At 39.4% G+C, this 17,340-nt stretch overlaps 1 protein-coding gene across 1 annotated transcript in view; it reads right to left on the bottom strand.

Annotated features, from left to right (window-relative positions):
* LOC136114625 (F-BAR domain only protein 2-like) overlaps nucleotides 1–17,340 on the bottom strand; it is a 142,943-nt gene that overhangs the window by 37,794 nt on the left and 87,809 nt on the right. Inside the window, exons 11-12 of the mRNA XM_071801643.1 lie at nucleotides 12,047–12,071; nucleotides 4,197–4,251 (exon numbers count right to left, since the gene is read on the bottom strand). Coding sequence (XP_071657744.1) covers nucleotides 4,197–4,251; nucleotides 12,047–12,071 — 80 coding nt within the window. The remainder of the gene's footprint in view (nucleotides 1–4,196; nucleotides 4,252–12,046; nucleotides 12,072–17,340) is intronic.

Here is a 17,340-nt window from a genome sequence, read left to right as displayed (position 1 = left end):
GATGTGAAAGTCCACATCATAACTCCTGAGAATGCTGTGTGGTTGTGTACTCCGACTTCTCTTATGTTACATCCTTTGCTAATATCAGACTCTTGAGTTCTTGCATTTCAGATATCTTCAATGACTACTTGTACTTGGTCTAGAGGAGACAGCATTGGAACGGTGTTATTGGTGTCGCGGACCCAACATCGTGTTGAAGTTCAACCTGAGAAAGCACAGGCCATGGCTTTCCAGTCTGTGTGGGTAATTACCCCACACCAGGTTGTCAAACCTGGAGTAATACTAGTTGAAGGAGCTGGAGCAACAGTGTATGTATTATTGGAAGGAGAAGACGCCCCTGTTTTCCTCCCTTATCACAGATTGGCTCGTCGTGCCTTGTAACCCTACGTTACAAGTATAATACGCAGGACACACCTCCACAAGACTAATAGCTGCAGATCTCTTGCTGTCATTTATTACCGCAATAGTCCTGTTACAGATATGTATTATGCCAAGGGTTTTTCTCTTTTTTAACTTTCATATTTCTCATGATTCTTTTTCCCTTGGGTAGGTAGTGGCTGAAGATGCTGCTCTGACTTTTTTAACGCAAGTGTGGCTTCAAGACAGCTAATGAACTAGCCAGGACAGAAGATAACATCTTGTGGGACTGACACATCAAATGAAGCAATCCACTGACAGTGCCTGGCTGAAAGACTCATCTCATCTCTTGAGAAGATAGACGGGACGCCAGATGCAACCTATTATTGCACACATATATTTGTTCTTTATCTCTCTTTATAGATGTATATGTGTTTGTTGAGTATCTCTGTAAATTGCTCTGTTCTGAAGTTTACACGCTCACGTGAACACCTATGGCTATTCTGGTCCCAGCAAAGCCGATCCCTTGGGCGACGGGGTGGAATGTATGGGAATTGCGGAAGACCGGGCGAGAAGGAGAAAGGTAAACATGCTCAAGTGACCCGCAGTTGGGGTATAAAGAAAGCACATACATCACACTAATCGTTTTACTGACCTTGTGTGCTTGACAAGTAGAACCTCTGTGTGAGATAACATAGGCCTGAGAGAAACCCTACAGTACCTTATCATATCTGAGATTCCTGCTTTGTTTTGAGAAAGAGCAGAGCGCAGCAAGAAGCTGCATCTGCTCTAAGCTTTTAAATATAGGCGAGCGTAGCCGGCCTAATGATCTTCCAGCAGGGCTAAACTTACCAGCGCCTGCGTCCCCGCTTACGCCGCCTCTGCCTGGGAGCTCAGGTGTGGCTACGGAGATCCCCCAGTAGAGAGGTAACTAAAATAAAACTTGCTCTTTGCAATTACATTTGTGGCCTCTGGCTCTTCTCGCGACGTGCCTGTGCTTGTGCACACAGCACTACCCTCAGATGCTGGGATGTTGCCCTTGGGTATGCCTCTGCCACACCTGGTTTCCCTCCCTTCCCCCTTCAAATCTAGTTTATAGCCTTCTCAATGAGTCCTGCTATCTCCTGCCCCAGGATCCTTTTCCCCTTTTGAGACAGGTGTGTTATATTTGTTGCTAGCAGGCCAGGTGCCACATAAGCCAACCCATGATCAAAAAACTCAAAATTCTGCCAGTGACACCAGTCCCTCAGCCAGGTATTGATCTGGTGGGTCTTCCTGCATCTTTCCTTGTCATACCCTGCAACTGTGGGGACAGAGGAGAACACTACTTGTGTTCCAGATCCCTTAACCATGCGTCCCAAGACCCTGAAGTCTCTCTTGATTGTCTTTAGTTTTCCCTTTTCAGTTTCATCACTGCCTACCTGAAAAATTATTAGGGGATGGTAGTCTGAAGGCCTTACCAGGGCAGGAAATTTTCTTTTTACATCTTTAACTCTGGCCCCAGGGAGGCAGCAGACTTCCCTAAGAATTGGGTCAGCCCTGCATATAGGGCCTTCTGTTCCCTTTAGAAGGGAGTCTCCTACAACCACAATCTGCTTTTTTTTTCTTTGTGGTAGTTGTTTTGATGGAGGGTGCAGGGTGACTTATCCTCTGCAGCACCTCCAACTTAGTGGAACCACCTCCCTCAATGTTGTTTTTGGTTCCACTTGCAAGGCCTCATAACTGTTTTGCAAGGGAACCTGGAAGGGTGGGGTGGTCACAGCAAGGATCCTCCTCCTTCTACACCAGGCAAAAACATGCTGCCATTTCCCCCATTCATCAAGTCGCTGCATTCCACATCCAGAGCTTCATGCCTGTTGGACAGAGGCACCTGGGAAGGTGGGTTGGGTAGGGGCGTGTTTCTCCTGCCACCCCAAGTGTGGACTTTCTTCTGTTCATCCCTTTCCCTTGACCTGCCTTCTTCAGTCAGGCAAGGAGAGGATACAGGAATCCCTTGATCTTCGTTTCTTGCTGGTGGTCTTACCTGCCCCTGAGAGGCCAGAGTTTGATCCCACCAGTTGATTTCCTTTTCCAGCTCCCTGATACTTCTCAACCTTTCCACCTCCTCTCTCAGTTCTACTACCAGGCTCAGCAGGTCATCCACCTGCTCACACCTCACAACTGTTTTCTCTATTACCACTCCAATACTAGTGAAAGGCTCTGGCATTCTCTGCAGTCTGAGGTCTGGGTGGCTGCACGTTCCCGTGGCAGCTCTGTCTCAGTTGCCACCTTCTTCCTGTTGAGTGCAGAGTACTTAACTTTGCCCCAAGTGGATACCATAGCCAGCTCCTTCTGCGAGGGTGACAACCACCAAGTGAGGTAAATCACTTGAACTTGCCGAGCTTCCTTGCCCTGCCTGCTTGAGCTAACTGCTGTGCTAACTGCTTCATCCCTGTTTGCTGACCCTCTTCGCTGTGTTCCTGGTCATCTGTGCTCCCTAGGAGAGTGTTTAAATCTCCTCTGGTTGCTCCTGGCAATGCCTCCTCGTGTCAACCCCTCTCGCAAGATCAGCCGCTTCACGGCGATTCCCTCGGCAGGACTGCGGCTCTGGGATCTCCTCCTTGTCTCCTCAGTCCGTGCTCAGCCTCAGCTCTTACTGTAGCCACTGCTGTGCATGTCGGTTCACCATGTTTAAATCTCCCATGATTGCTCTGTAGCTGCTGCTGTGCTTGTTGCTCATCACTGACTGAGGTCAGTCAGTAATTTTTAGGATGAGTGTTTTTCCAACACTTAAGACTGGCCTTATTAAGACAGACTGCCATTATCGTAAAATAATGTCCTCCAACACATCATCTCAAGAGTTCCCATCAACAGAATAAATATCGACTCTTGGAGGCTAAGGGAGGAAAAGAGCAAGGGAACTGATGACTTTGTGAATCTGTTCAAGATTTTCAGAAGCTGAAGTACTACCTGGCTGACAGGAATTGCAAACCATTGAGATTTTTCACTGGATATATGGCCTTTTCCATTGCTTCATGACAAAAAGCATAATGGAGAAAAGGATATGCAGGTGAATAATTTACAAAGCATGAATGTTATTCACTCGTGCCTCCATTTCATAAAAATATGCAAAACATGAAGTAATACATCCCCCCATATCTGGATAATAGTCTTTTGCTTTTATACCAATTATGTAAATAAGAGATAACATGAACTATTTTTATCAGTACAGGAACCTTCACTGGGGACAACAGAGGCATATTCGGCAAAGTTGATGAGAACAGAGAAGCTATGATGACAGACTGGCCCACTTTAAGGTGCTCTCAATTGGTTAAAAGTTTTCACAATTTAAAGTAATTTCAAAGTGTAAGTTTACCTTTTATTTTATCTGTAGTTCCCAGAAAAATTGGTGAATACATTTCCAAAAATTAGCTATCTTGCTAACATATTAGGCTTGCTTAGATCTACAGCAATTATTTCCAGCTCTTAAGTAGAGATTCCCTCTTTGTGATGGGAGAAAAAAAGAGAACAAGAATCTTTTTCTTCAAATGAAGAACAGAGAAAATAAAGAAATCCATAAAAAATGACTCATAACAAAATCCTATTCTGCATATCAAACAAAAACCATCCTCTTAAAGTTCCTAACACCTCCTGATCTACCCTTAGCATTTACACACAAAATCTGAGCTAGACAAGATTTTGTGCATTTTGCAGAAGCTATGAACATAAGACTATAAGGTTGCAACATAAGCATGAATGTCATTCATCTTCTTTGACTTAACACCTTAATGAGTACTTCCCCTCTCCAAATAATTGTAATAGCAGGAAATAACTTGGCGTGATAATAGTAAAAAGGATATTCTGTGATGCTTCTGGCTTAATGCTGTATCCTTCATCATCTACATCAGGAATGTTCTAAAAAAAAAAAAAAAAAAGATGGTATTGACAAATAACTAAATAAAATATGTTGGTCTTCAATCAGACTGAATTTTCTATCATTGACAAATTAAAATTTGATCGCAACACCTCATGAAAGTAATTGTTATTAATTATTAATTATTACAATTATCTCAATTTATGCTCTATAGTTCAGAAGTAGTGTGACACATAAGATACCTCAGGAACACAATGCAACAAGACAACCTCCAAATTTCCTGTGAAAACTGGCAAGTTTTAATGCATCAGCTTTTACTGATATTCTGTCAAAAAGGTCAGAACCCGACAGAAGCATTTTAACTTTACTACGGAGTGTTAAATAAGCTTATAGTCCTCTCAGCCCCAAATATTTTCCCAATTTCTACTTCTAATTCTTTCAGCTAAGCCATTGGAGGCTCTGATAGTGCAGGAGCATAACCTTTCCTGAATAATAGTCAGTACTTTAATATGTGAGTAAAAGCATATTATAAATATATTATAAAAGCAGGTTATACAGGTTGCAACTTCCTCTCTCCCACTTGAAAAGACAGCAAGCCTGTACTGTTACTTTAGCAAAGAATATCCACATTAATTAAAATGCATGGATGAAACTTAAAATACAAGCGCTCAAAATTGGGTTCCAAACTCTTCATTTATGCACCTTTTAGAGTAATAAGCATCTGGGAACTTCAAACTCGTTCAGTTTTTCAGTTCTTGCAGGCAATTAAATATTAATTGAAGAGAATTACATTTAAAATAATTTAGAATTCTTAGGTAAGCATTTAGTTTCATAAAAGTGTTTTGGAACAGAGAGAAACAAGTCTCTAATGTGATCACCTAAATTTTAAAAATGTGCAAAAAAACACACTCATGTATATTTTATATAAACTGATAGACTTGGATACAGATACTTTCCCCATTCAAACCAGAAAAAAAAAAGCCCACTCATGACTTTGCATGCATAGTTAGACTATGTGAATTGCTGAGATGCTACAGTAAGTTTATTACAAAAAAGCACAACCGAAACGTCTTCAAAATTTCACCAGTTATAAATTTCTTATAAAAATGACAAAGGATAGAAGAGATACTTAATGTACCTTTGTATTGACAAAGACAAATAGTGTCACATATAAGCAAAATGGTATCTTAAAATCTTAATTACAAGTTCAGTAGTAATTTCAAAATATTATTTTCAATATTTTGAACAGTTGGACAGTTCTGCTTTCTGAAACATCAGAATTCTATTTACTAATCTACATTTTGTAACAGCGGTAGAAGACACAGCCCTTCAGGTGAGATACATAATCACAAATTTCATGTTAATGAAGGCATTTACTTGATTAACTCCTATTCCCTTCTCCACACTCCTACAAAGACAGAACTATATGTTATCTGGTGGATCGCAGCGCATCTTTTAAGTACCAGGCACACAGTGCAGACAAAACCTGACTTGCCTACCACACTGAAAGGAAAAAAACCACAGCCTTCCTGTACACGTGTCATTTTTGAACTTCAACACATAGGAAGAAGTTATTTGCAAATTTTGGGTTTCCATAAGTAGTAGTTATTAATAAGATTGGGGATGAAGGTCTAGCTCCCTACCCAAACATGTTATTTGTAGTATTTGCAGTAAAAATAAGCTCAATATGGATGTGACTTGAACTCTCCCGAAGTCACTGGAAAGGCAGACTTCTTTGGAAGAAGGTTTCACATTCTCAGAAGTTCTGTCGAGCAATTAAACATATAACAATAAAAAACGGATAGTTTTCCCTGTGTTTGCAGATGCAATACAACATATTATTGATTAAGGTATTATATAGTTTTAAATATACATAAAAATGTAGGATTTATAGTTCTGTCTTTGCATTAGTATGTTCTACAAACTTTCTGGGGTGAATACATTTTTAAAAAAATAAAATATAAGGACATAATAAATAACAAAGTAAAACTGCCTATACAAAAGCATGAGGACTGAGCATTCTATTTCCAAAACTTATTTTTAGAGTTTCAGTCAATACTTTGACTCAGTTTCCTTGCTCTGTCCCATCTGGCATCCAAAAAGCAATGGAAAAAGCCACACCATAACCATGTCATTGATTCCTCTGAGGTATGCACAAAGGACAAGAGAGGAACACGTGGAGCATACTGCAGTCTAGCGACTTCATTTGGCCCTTCCTCAGCAACATTAGCACTGCTCAAGAATTGGTCAATGGGTCAAGAAACAAAGAACCTTAACTGCAATTCAGTTTGATTTGTGCCCATTTTCTCCTGGATATCTACAGTGGTTATGAGAGCTCCTTATCAAGTTTTCCTTGGAGTATGCTTCAAGATACTGCTGAGCTGAACAGCTCACTCTTTTTTTTGCCAGATGAACTTTCTACCATTTTACTGGACCGACTTCGTGTACATCCAGACAAGGACCAAAGTAAACTCAAAGTAAGCACTTGAAGCTCATAACCTGAGCAGGAGAAAAAAGACCCTCTCCGCTTTTGACATATTTGAGATGTAAATTTGACTCAAGTATATCCTTAGGTTAAGACAGAGGTATAACATATTCTCAGCTTCCTCTCCTTAGGGTGCCTATTAACCCAAAAGACACAAAAACAAAGAACAGCCAGTCACTTTCTTCTATTGCCAGAGATGCAGGAAGAAAATCAGGTATTCAAAGTGCTCCTGTCTTGTACTGTGACTACAAAGCCTCATACCCTTTATCAAAGGCAGCTATTCAAAATATGTTGGAACTAAGCATTACAAAATGCAAATAAAAAAATATTTAATTTCACTAAATTTTACACTTGTGTTTCACAAATTAGATTCTGAAATCTCCAAGTTCAGTCAGTACCTAGCAATAAAAATGGTGTATAATTCTATATGACCTTAATTACAGAATCACAGAATGTTAGGGATTGGAAGGGACCTCGAAAGATCATCTAGTCCAATCCCCCTGCTGGAGCAGGAACACCTAGATGAGGTTACACAGGAAGGTGCCCAGGCGGGTTTTGAACTTCTCCTGGGCAGCCTATTCCAGTGTTCTGTTACCCTCACTGAGAAGTTTCTTCTCAAATTTAAGTGGAACCTCTTGTGTTCCAGTTTGAACCCATTAGCCCTTGTCCTACTGTTGGTTGTCACCGAGAAGAGCCTGGCTCCATCCTCGTGACACTCACCCTTTATATATTTATAAACATTAATAAGGTCATCCCTCAGTCTCCTCCAAGCTAAAGAGACCCAGCTCCCTCAGCCTTTCCTCATAAGGGAGATGCTCCACTCCCTTAATCATCTTTGTTGCCCTGCGCTGGACTCTCTCCAGCAGTTCCCTGTCCTTCTTGAACTGAGGGGCCCAGAACTGGACACAATATTCCAGGTGTGGTCTCACCAGGGCAGAGTAGAGGGGAAGGAGAACAAAGAAGGCATTCAGTAGCTCTGCTTTCTCTGTATCTTCTGTCACCATGGCACCCACCTCATTCATCAGTGGGCCTACATTGCCTCTGGTGTTAGTTTTATCTGCCACGTATTTGAAAAAGCTCTTTCTGTTGTCCCCTCTCACCAGGTTTAATTCTAAGGAGGCCTTAGCTTTCCTAGTTGCCTCCCTACACCCTCTGACAACAGCCTTATATTCTTCCCAAGTGGTCAGCCCCTCCTTCCATGATCTGTAAACTCTCCTCTTCCACTTGAGCTTACCCAGCAGTTCTCTGTTTAACCATGCAGGTCTCCTAGCTACACTCATATGTAAAGAGGTTAATGGAAAGTTTTGGATGCCTCGATATATTTGTTTGCATTCCAGTTTCCTATGAAAAAAAGGTTCAGCATTATTTTCTGTGCATCCGTGGCTTCCTTCTTAATTGCTTTTGAACTTACTGGACTATTTCAAATAGATTTGACAGACAGAGCAGAGGACTCAAAGATAATAACATTACTAGTCTTCATGAAAATAGGAAGTCAAATAGAAGACAGATCTGCAAGCATCCCAACCAAGGGAAGGGCTGCAATACTGTCCTGGTTTTCTTAAAAACAAGACAAGTTTCTGTTTTAGTGAATTTTCCTTTCAGCTGAAGTCTTCTTAGTAACTGCACTTTTCTGAAGTAGGATAGATGTTTTGGTAGACATAGCAATGGAATGCAAGGTCTCTGATAAGGATGCACATCCTTTAAGTGAGAGGGGCAAGGAGGAGCGAACTGAAAACAGGTGACTGAAACTGACCAGCGAAGTATTCCATCCCATTCACGTGATACTTCATATAAAAGTGGGAGATCATGAGGATCTCATCCCTTTTTCCCTCTTGGACTATGGCCAACATTAGGAGAGGACCTTGCAAGTCATCCGTGTGAACTGAGGCCTAGTGACAGACTGAATCCAGTACCGGTTTGCTGCAGAGTCCAGTCCAGGACTTCTGGGTGCAGGCTCTGCTGCTGGTGGAGCAGTGCTGATCTTTGCTGAGACTTTCAAGATTGGTTTTGTATATTTTGTATTATTTTCTCTATTTTATTAGTAGCATTAGTAAAACGTTTTAAATTTTTCCAACTCTCTCTCTCTGTCTTTCTTTGCCTTCCAGTCGCCTGTATTTAGTGGGGAGGGGGGGCTGAAGGGGGGCTGGGGGGGAGAGGGGGTTAGCAAAGCATCTGCCACAGTTTATTGTCACCCTGCAATCAAACCTTGACAGATTTATTGGCACCCAACGTGGGGTGGAGAAAGGGCTAAAATTTGGCACTAAAAAGGGATAAATTTGGAGATTTTTGGTTTTCCTACTGCTCTGACATACCTTTCAATTTTCTTGGCACAGTGCCAACTCATAGGGTTGTGATACTTGCGTGTGTGTGTGCATCGGACATTATCTAGTTGTATTAAAGCAGATTGAATTGCATTGGTTTAAAAATGCTGTGGCATAAGTTGTGTCAGCTATTAGCTACAGTGTGTTCTGCTGTGCGTTATTTATGCTGGGCATATTTTATTAATAGGTTTGTGCATTCTAAAAGGGGCTGGGGGGGAGAGGGGGTTAACAAAGTTAAAAACTGCCATGGTTTATTGTCACCCTGCAATCAAACCTCGACAAATGCAAACTTAGACTGGTCACAAGTGGAACCTTGTAAATGCTTCCCCAGTAGAAATGTTTCTACTAGAGCTCATATCTTCCTATAGACCATCCCTAGAGTCATGGCAAACTCATAGGAAACAAGACAATTGGTTCTGCCCATAGAGCAACTTCCTAGGTAGTAAATGCACACAGAGCCAAGTTAACTTTCTATTTTTCTTAATTATCAAGGCTTAGCTTAATGGAAGTTAAATGTGTAGATCGACATATAACAGCACAGGAAGTTTGAATCTCAAGTCACACTGTAATCTATATTAAACAAAAGAGATTGCTTATTGAAGCAGTCAACCTTTTTAACAATTTTCAGTTCTCAGTTCAGAGCTACTCATGATCACATAAAAACCCCTTATAGCAGTTACTAAAAATTCTTGACAGCAAATCGCAATTTATTCATATGCATTAAAATGATATTTTCTGATATATATAATCTCGTGGCTACAAAAAAAGGATAAGCATTAGCATATAGCTTGACAAAGATAAATTCGAGAACTTCCATTTTGGTACAAAAGACATTTCTTAGGACCATCTCACTGCTTTGATTTCTGAAAAGAGAGAATACAAGTTAAAACACACCGTGTTTTGGACTAGTGAGAAGGCCCTAATGGTATTGGCTACATACTGTACATTGGAAGATCCACAATATCACACAGAACTGGTAGATAAAGTATTGAATTTAGTTCTTACCAGATCCTTAAGTTCTAAAATTTAAATATATTTACCTCAGTGCTTATAGCTATAAATAAATGCAGAGTGGTTTTCTCTTACATTCCTTTCACACAAGAGAACAATTAAAATTCTTGACAAATAAATGAAAGGCACATTTTAAAAAAAACATGTTAATAATAGAAAAGCCATACATAGATATTTTCTATGAGTGACCAAAATCGTAATTGAGACACCTTAAATAAGCTGAATTTTCTGAGGGCTGGTCCTTAGTATTTTCTAGCAAACAAAAATGAGAGTTGCTTTAATTTTTTTTTGCAATAATACTTCTCAGAGTTCAATTTATTGAAATGCATAATTTATTACAAAGATGCATACAAAACAAATCCTCATAGAGATAACAGTATAGATAGCTATAACTATTTAGATCAAACTTGAAAAAAGAAACAGAAAGGAAATAAAGTGAAATACAAGAAAAATAAAAAACATTTGAAATGGGACCTTCTAGAAGAGGATGCCAGCCTTAAAATGTAAAAGCACTTTGGGGTGCTTGTTTCTAAGGGATGAAATTAATCTAATCTATGGTATGCTGTATAATTTTTCATGAGAAGGACAGTAATAGCTTCTGCTATTAAAGCATTCTGCCATTTGGAATAATACTGTTGTTTGTGAAAAGCAGGAAGAAATTAATAAAATGTTTGGCATAAAAAAAGAGAATGCAACAAAAGTATTAATTTTGTTGTTAGATGCTATGAAAATGAGTTGTCATTGTTGTTTGTTTTGTTTTTTAAAACCATTTATAAATTACATCTAGACAGAATAATTAAATGATAATATGGTATGCCTCATGCAGTCGGAAAGAATGTCAGACACATTTACAGTTGAATTTGTTGAATGTTTTGTTTTGGAGGGTTTTGATTGTTTTTAATGTAGAGACCAAAATAAGCAAGGAAGAAAATAAACACTTTACATCAAACCCAGTTGTGTTTCACTCCAATGACTCAACCTGAACTGTCAAGACATTATTTCCATGAAAAACCTGATAATTATAGGGATGATTCTGAAGTTAGTTTACTTTAAACGTACTGAAGAAATGTGCTCTGAATCAAGACGACTTTGTACACGATAAAATAACTGTCTCAAATGATGCTTATAAGTCTGTTCGTGCACATATAGTTCCGTTATGCGGCAAAACTTAGTTTTCCTTACTTAGAAGAATGGTTCTACTAGATTTTTTTAAACCAACTTTCTCAAAATAAGTTTTAATATTAGGTGCTAAAACTTCCAGATATTAAATGCAAAGAAAAAAATCCACAAAACAGGTGATCTTGGAAACTGAAATTGTTTAATATAATTACCATCTAAATAAATGAACTGAAAAACAAAGTCTACAGAAAGTCACTTAAATCCTTCTGTAAATTATTCCCTACTATAGCTATAGGGAGCAGCAAACTCCATTATATATAATTCAAGAAAACATACATGTTTAAATAAAAATAAAATGCTTTATTAAGGAACTGAAAAAGCATTAACAAACCAATTTCATTAGCAACTGTCACTGAATTTAATAAATAAAATTGTAAGACATATCACGGATCAAACTGAGGGCAATGAAAAACAGATAATGAATAAAGTGCATCGAGATACTGCATTTAAAGCCATATTTAAAAAACTATATTCCTACACACTATCACCAGTGATCACACAGAACCCCATTATTATTAGAAGGGTTCTCTAAAGAGATAGTAGTAAGCAGAGGAACATGATAATGCAAAGTTGGGTCCTCTGAAACTTTTTCTTACTTAGAATCTATTAGTCAAGTAATTTAAACTATTAACTTGCAAAACAAAGTAGCAAATAATTGCAGTAAAAACACCTTGTTTAAAAACTAAGATTGTTAGGAAATATAAATGTATTCCTGATCCATATTTGCATATACTGCTAAAGATTATATTCTGAGCAAAATTAACACTTCAGCTATGTTATCAAAATACACAAAATGACAATGTTAGTATATGTATTTGTATTGGAAATAAGTCTACTTACAACTGAGTCTGTGTCTGGACACTCCCTACAAAAAAAAAAGGAAAAAGAAAATATACAATTATAAAATACAAAAATGATTTTATTAATACAGTTCTAGTACTTTAATATTTTCAATTAATTTGAAACATTGCATTTGAGCCATCTGCCTTTTGTTAAAATTTTTTATTATAAATAATAAAAAAATATTGTTAAAATTTTTATTATAAATAATCCACATTCAAATGAATGAGATTTAAATAAAAGAAATTGAAAGTTGATGCTAAAAACACTGCAGAAGAAAAAAATCACATCATAGTGAAAAAAAAAATTAAAAATTGAGAGAAGTCACAAGTATCAGGCTGTATTTTGGATGAATATACTTTGAGTCAGGTGTCTATGGATGATGTGCATAATAAATCAGTCAATGATCCTGATGAAATAGTCCACACACACTTGCAAAACATTTTGAACAATAACCAGTTCTTAAAGCAGTTAAGACTATTCTTAAAGGAATTCAGAGCTTCTCTCTTTTGGAATTTCATTCTTAGTTTGAGTTTGTCAAGCACAGTTGCAGTCAAGCACCAGAAGATGCTGGAAAAATTAACAGAAACACTTAAGAAAATTTAAAAAAAAGAAAAAATTGTCAACAGAAAGGCAGTGATTGCAAGCACATTATTCACAAGTGTTATATTTTTCTGCTGTAACTTGAATTTAAGTAGTAATATTTTAAAAAATTAACGATGCTGAATGCCTCTCACTGATGTATGCAAAAAGCAGAAGCAATTACATTTACAGTATGTGGAAATACTTGAGTAGCATATAGGTCCTCTCTAATCTGTACCCTGACAAATGAAACCTGTGCTGGTTTGACTGAAAATGGGTTAATTTTCTTCATGCAGTTAGAAACCTTCCTTTTCATAGCTAGCACGCTATTATTTGGACTTAGTTTAAGAACAAGAAGATAACACTTCGGGACAGAGTTAATGTTTTTAATTGTTCTGGTCTGAGCGCCAAGGACACTCTGAACACTCTGCCCACAGGTGTGAGGCATCAAGGAAGGGGGGCATAGATGGGGCAGAGCTTGACTGACATCCAGACTGATCAATAAGAGTATTCCATCCCATTGGCGTCATACTCCATATTTAAGGAGTTGGTCTCTTCCACTTTTTCTCTCTCTCTGGCTCTTGCTTGCTCTGGGGCGCAACCATGGGAGTTTTGGTCAGGACGTTTAATCCGGCCTTTTGCCATTTTGCAGAGGCCTCTGGGTTTTCCTGCCTTTTTCCTCTCTTTTCTCTCTCTGAGATCAGCTTTAGAACCAGGTGCTGCTTTCCTGGGACTGGCTGCTCAGTGTGTTTGTGAGGAATTGCTTTGAGTATTTTGTATTTCTATTTTAAATATATATATTTAATAGTAGCATATTCGTATTTTGTTACTTTATTAAACTCTGTTTATCTCAATCCAAGTTTCTCCCTTCCCTTTTGATTCTTTCCCCTATTGGGGGGGGGGGTGGGGGGTGTGGGAGGGGGTGAGTGAGTGGCTATTGTGGTTGTATTGCTAGCTCGGGTTAAACCACAACAAGCCATAAGTGCCAGTGTAACTGAACAACAGTGTTTTTATATAGTCAAGCTGAACATCTTAAATGTGTACTTATTAAAAAAAAAATTAAAAATCAAATTTGTAGCAAACTAAATAATCTTTTCTGAAAGGCTAAGTGGGTTAAATGTAAAAAAAACCCAGTGCCTTTAAAAACAGATATGAAAACTTGCTAATGTGGAAGCATAAATATGGAATTCAGTACAGGCTGTTAAGAAATTGACAGTGATATGAAGGATCCTGTCTTTGAAAGGTCCCACACAAAAGAAAATCCGTGTGACCAAGTTTCTAATTGACTTAAGTTTTATCTCCCTCAGCTGGCTAAGCTGAATTCACAGCACTAGAAACAGCTATTTTAAAAACTATTTTACAGAACAAAGAGACAATGTATTAGATTTCTCTCAAAAGGTATAACAAACAGCTGTTATGACATGTGATTTTAAAAGCATCTGTACTCCAACAAGACAGCTTGAAGTCCATAAAAGTTAAGAAATGTGAAAGATGTGAGGTAAACTACAATTACAGCAATTCAGCTCATAATGAAGATTTTCAAAATTAACGAGCTAATACACATCAAAAAGTAATAGCAGATCTAGTATCATTCAGAGGATTGACAGTACCTCACAGGATCCATTCTCAAGATACAAAGCAAAACTTGATAGTCTGCAAATGCTGGTGAAGTGGAAAACGAGGACATCAGGTTTCAGATGGATGTGTTTTACATTGCTAGATGCATGAGCTTTCTTTTAACATTAAAGAACTAGGTCATACTTCTACTATAAGGTAAAATTTCAGGAAACGGGGACTCTGTAAGGGAATTTAAGGAATGTAGCTAAAAACTCAAAACCAAATCATGCAAAGCAGTGATTAGAAAAAGAAGGGAAATCATTGACAGAGCCTGTATAGCAATATGCAATACAATGCATTGTATATGGTATTTCCCTGTGTATAACCATTACTAGACACAATACCCAGTTTAGATGTCATAACTTAAAAAACTGTACTAATAAAATGAAAAGCCCACAAAACATGAGAGTTTTTCTAGGTGTGGTGTGACGGATGTACTCGACCCCCCCCGCAAGAAAACCAGCAACAATTTGGTACAGACTCTAAAGGAGGTAAAGGTCTGAGTTGCAGCCATGCCAAGAACACCTTTTAGGAAACTCACAAGGAAGCAGAAGGGCACACTGAATAAGTTGTGGGTGCAAGGAGTCTCGTGCATACCTTTCCCACTGTATGCGATTTGAGTACAAGTCAACCACTTTATTCCATAAATATGACAGCCCAGGTGAGCCTACTTTGAGCTGTCTGCTATACAGGTGTGGCTGTAGGGTAACAATCTTTTACTAATCGTAGATCACTGGATGAGCCCAATTTAAGTTTTATACTAATCATTTAGCTTAAGTGCATTTCAAATAGAATGATTCACTTAGAACAATAAGGTCATGTGATTTTTAACATACTATCTACTTCAAGTTACACAGTAAGCTAAATTTGCTGAAATCTTGCAGCTATAAAGCATCAGCACCACCTGCAAGATAAGGCCTGTTTTGCACTTTATTGAGAAAAACAGAATTTATTTGAACGAAGTAACACTTTCAAGGCCAGCACAAAGCGGCTACGAACTTCAAAAAATGTCTGCAGCTAAACAAAGTAAGGGTCTGTCTGAAGACAGTGAATTCAATGAGAGGCAAGAAGACCCCAGACTCAAACATTGCTATTGGACTGAATCATCACATGAGGGGCAGGTAAATAATCTGTAAGGGTATAATTACCCAGGGACTTTTCTATGCTCAGCTTGACACCTCTGCAAAAGCACCCAGCTCAAGCCAAACCTGCTGCTGTACTACTCCATTAAATTATTTATTTCTGTGAACTTTGAGGCCTGAGAGCCTACTTAGAGAGACCTAGGATCCAGGCTCGGAGCAACCTGACACTAGACTCCTAAAGGGGAGTGTCCTGGTTTTGTTAAAAACAAGACCGATTCTCTTTTAGTGATTTTTCTTTCAGCTAAGTTCTTCTAGGTGGCTGTACTCTTCTGAGTTTTAGCCTGCATATTTTTTCCTAGGATGTTGTACTCAGTGCTGATAAGACGACCAACGGAATGCTGAAGAAGCTCGTGTTTAGATTTATTACTATGGTAGCCAAGAAAGACTTATCAGTTTTCCCATGTTCTGTTGAGAGAGGGATGTGTTTGAGGAGGGGTGGATGGAACAGGTGACTAGAACTGACCAACGGAAGTATGCCATCCCATAATCGTCATACCCCCTATATAAGAGGGTGATCACGAGGGTCACTCTCTCTTCGACCATGGCCGGCATCTAGAGAGGACCCTGTCTGTCTGCCTGTGATCTACAGGCCTCAGGCCCTGCATCCCTGCAACCAGGTTCTGGTTTGCTGTGAAGTCCCCCCCATGACTTCTGGGGGCCTGAGCTGTACCTGCTGGAGCCACGTCAGCTCCACACACCCAGCTCCACCGCTGCTGGAGTGACACCAACTCCACATCAAGCACTTGAGATTGGTTTTGTATATTTTGTATATATTCTCTATTTATTAGTAGCATTAGTAAAACCCTTTAAAACTCTCCAACTTGAAGTCTAAGTCTCACTTCCTTTCCCCTTATCTTTCTTATCATCTTTCCAATCTAAAGAAAGGAGATAAAGGGGATAACAGGGAGCATCTGCCACAGTTTATTGCCGCCTTGCCTTAAACCTTGACAGGGAGGTAAGCAGGTTGAGATGCAGTATGATGAAATATTGAAATCCTAGCCAAGCGATATAAAGAATTGGGTGTGCACATATAATCCTTTGGCCATAAACACATTTAAACCCTTACCTGTTTTCCCTTACCCTCTGTGTCTCCTAGACATGAACCATTGACTAAGTCTGGGACTAAGTTTGAATCCAGCTGCACCTAGACTCCTCTCTGAGAAGGAGTACAGAAAGCAATGGGGTACATTCTGAACCTCGTGACTCAACGGGAGGGCCTCCCTCTGCAATTTGCACCTCCTGTCCCCACATAAATCACTGTAAAACAACTCTCACCCCGGAGTTCTATAATGGTATGACTGGCTGGGTAGATGAGGGAAGAGAAGTGGATGCTGTCTACCTTGACTTGAGCAAGGCTTTTGACACTCTCTCTCACAACATCATCATGGGCAAGTGGTGAGATGGATCATGAACTGGCTGGATGGCAGAGCTCAGAGGGTTCTGATCAATGGTGCAGAGTCTGGTTAGAGGCCCGTAGTTAGTGGGTTTCCCCAGGGGTCAGTATTAGGTCCAGTCCTGTTCAACCTTTTCATCAGTGACCTGGATGAAGAGACCTAGTGCACCCTCAGGAAGTTTGCTGATGATACCAAACTGGGAGGAATGTCTGACACACCAGAAGGCTGTGCTGCCATTCAGCAAGACCTGGACAGGCTGGAGGACTGTGCAGAGAAGAACCTGATGAAGTTCAACAAAGGCAAGTGTAGGGTCCTGCACCTGGGGAGGAATAACCCCAGGCACCAGTACAGGTTAGGGGTGGACCTGCTGGAAAGCAGCATTACAGAGAAGGACTTGGGAGTTCTGGTTGACAACAGGCCGACCATGAGTAAACAATGTGCCCTTGAGGCCAAGAAGGCCGATGGTATCCTGGAGTGCATTAAGATAAGTATGACCAGCAGGTCAAAGGAGGTTATCCTCCCCCTCTACTCTGCCCTGGTGAGGCCACATCTAGAGTAC

The sequence above is a fragment of the Patagioenas fasciata genome, chromosome W, assembly GCF_037038585.1.
Source record: "Patagioenas fasciata isolate bPatFas1 chromosome W, bPatFas1.hap1, whole genome shotgun sequence".
In the NCBI taxonomy this organism is placed as follows: Eukaryota; Metazoa; Chordata; class Aves; order Columbiformes; family Columbidae; genus Patagioenas; species Patagioenas fasciata.
The sequence above is the reverse complement of the archived record's forward strand: the minus strand, read 5'-3'. Positions and strand labels throughout refer to the sequence as shown.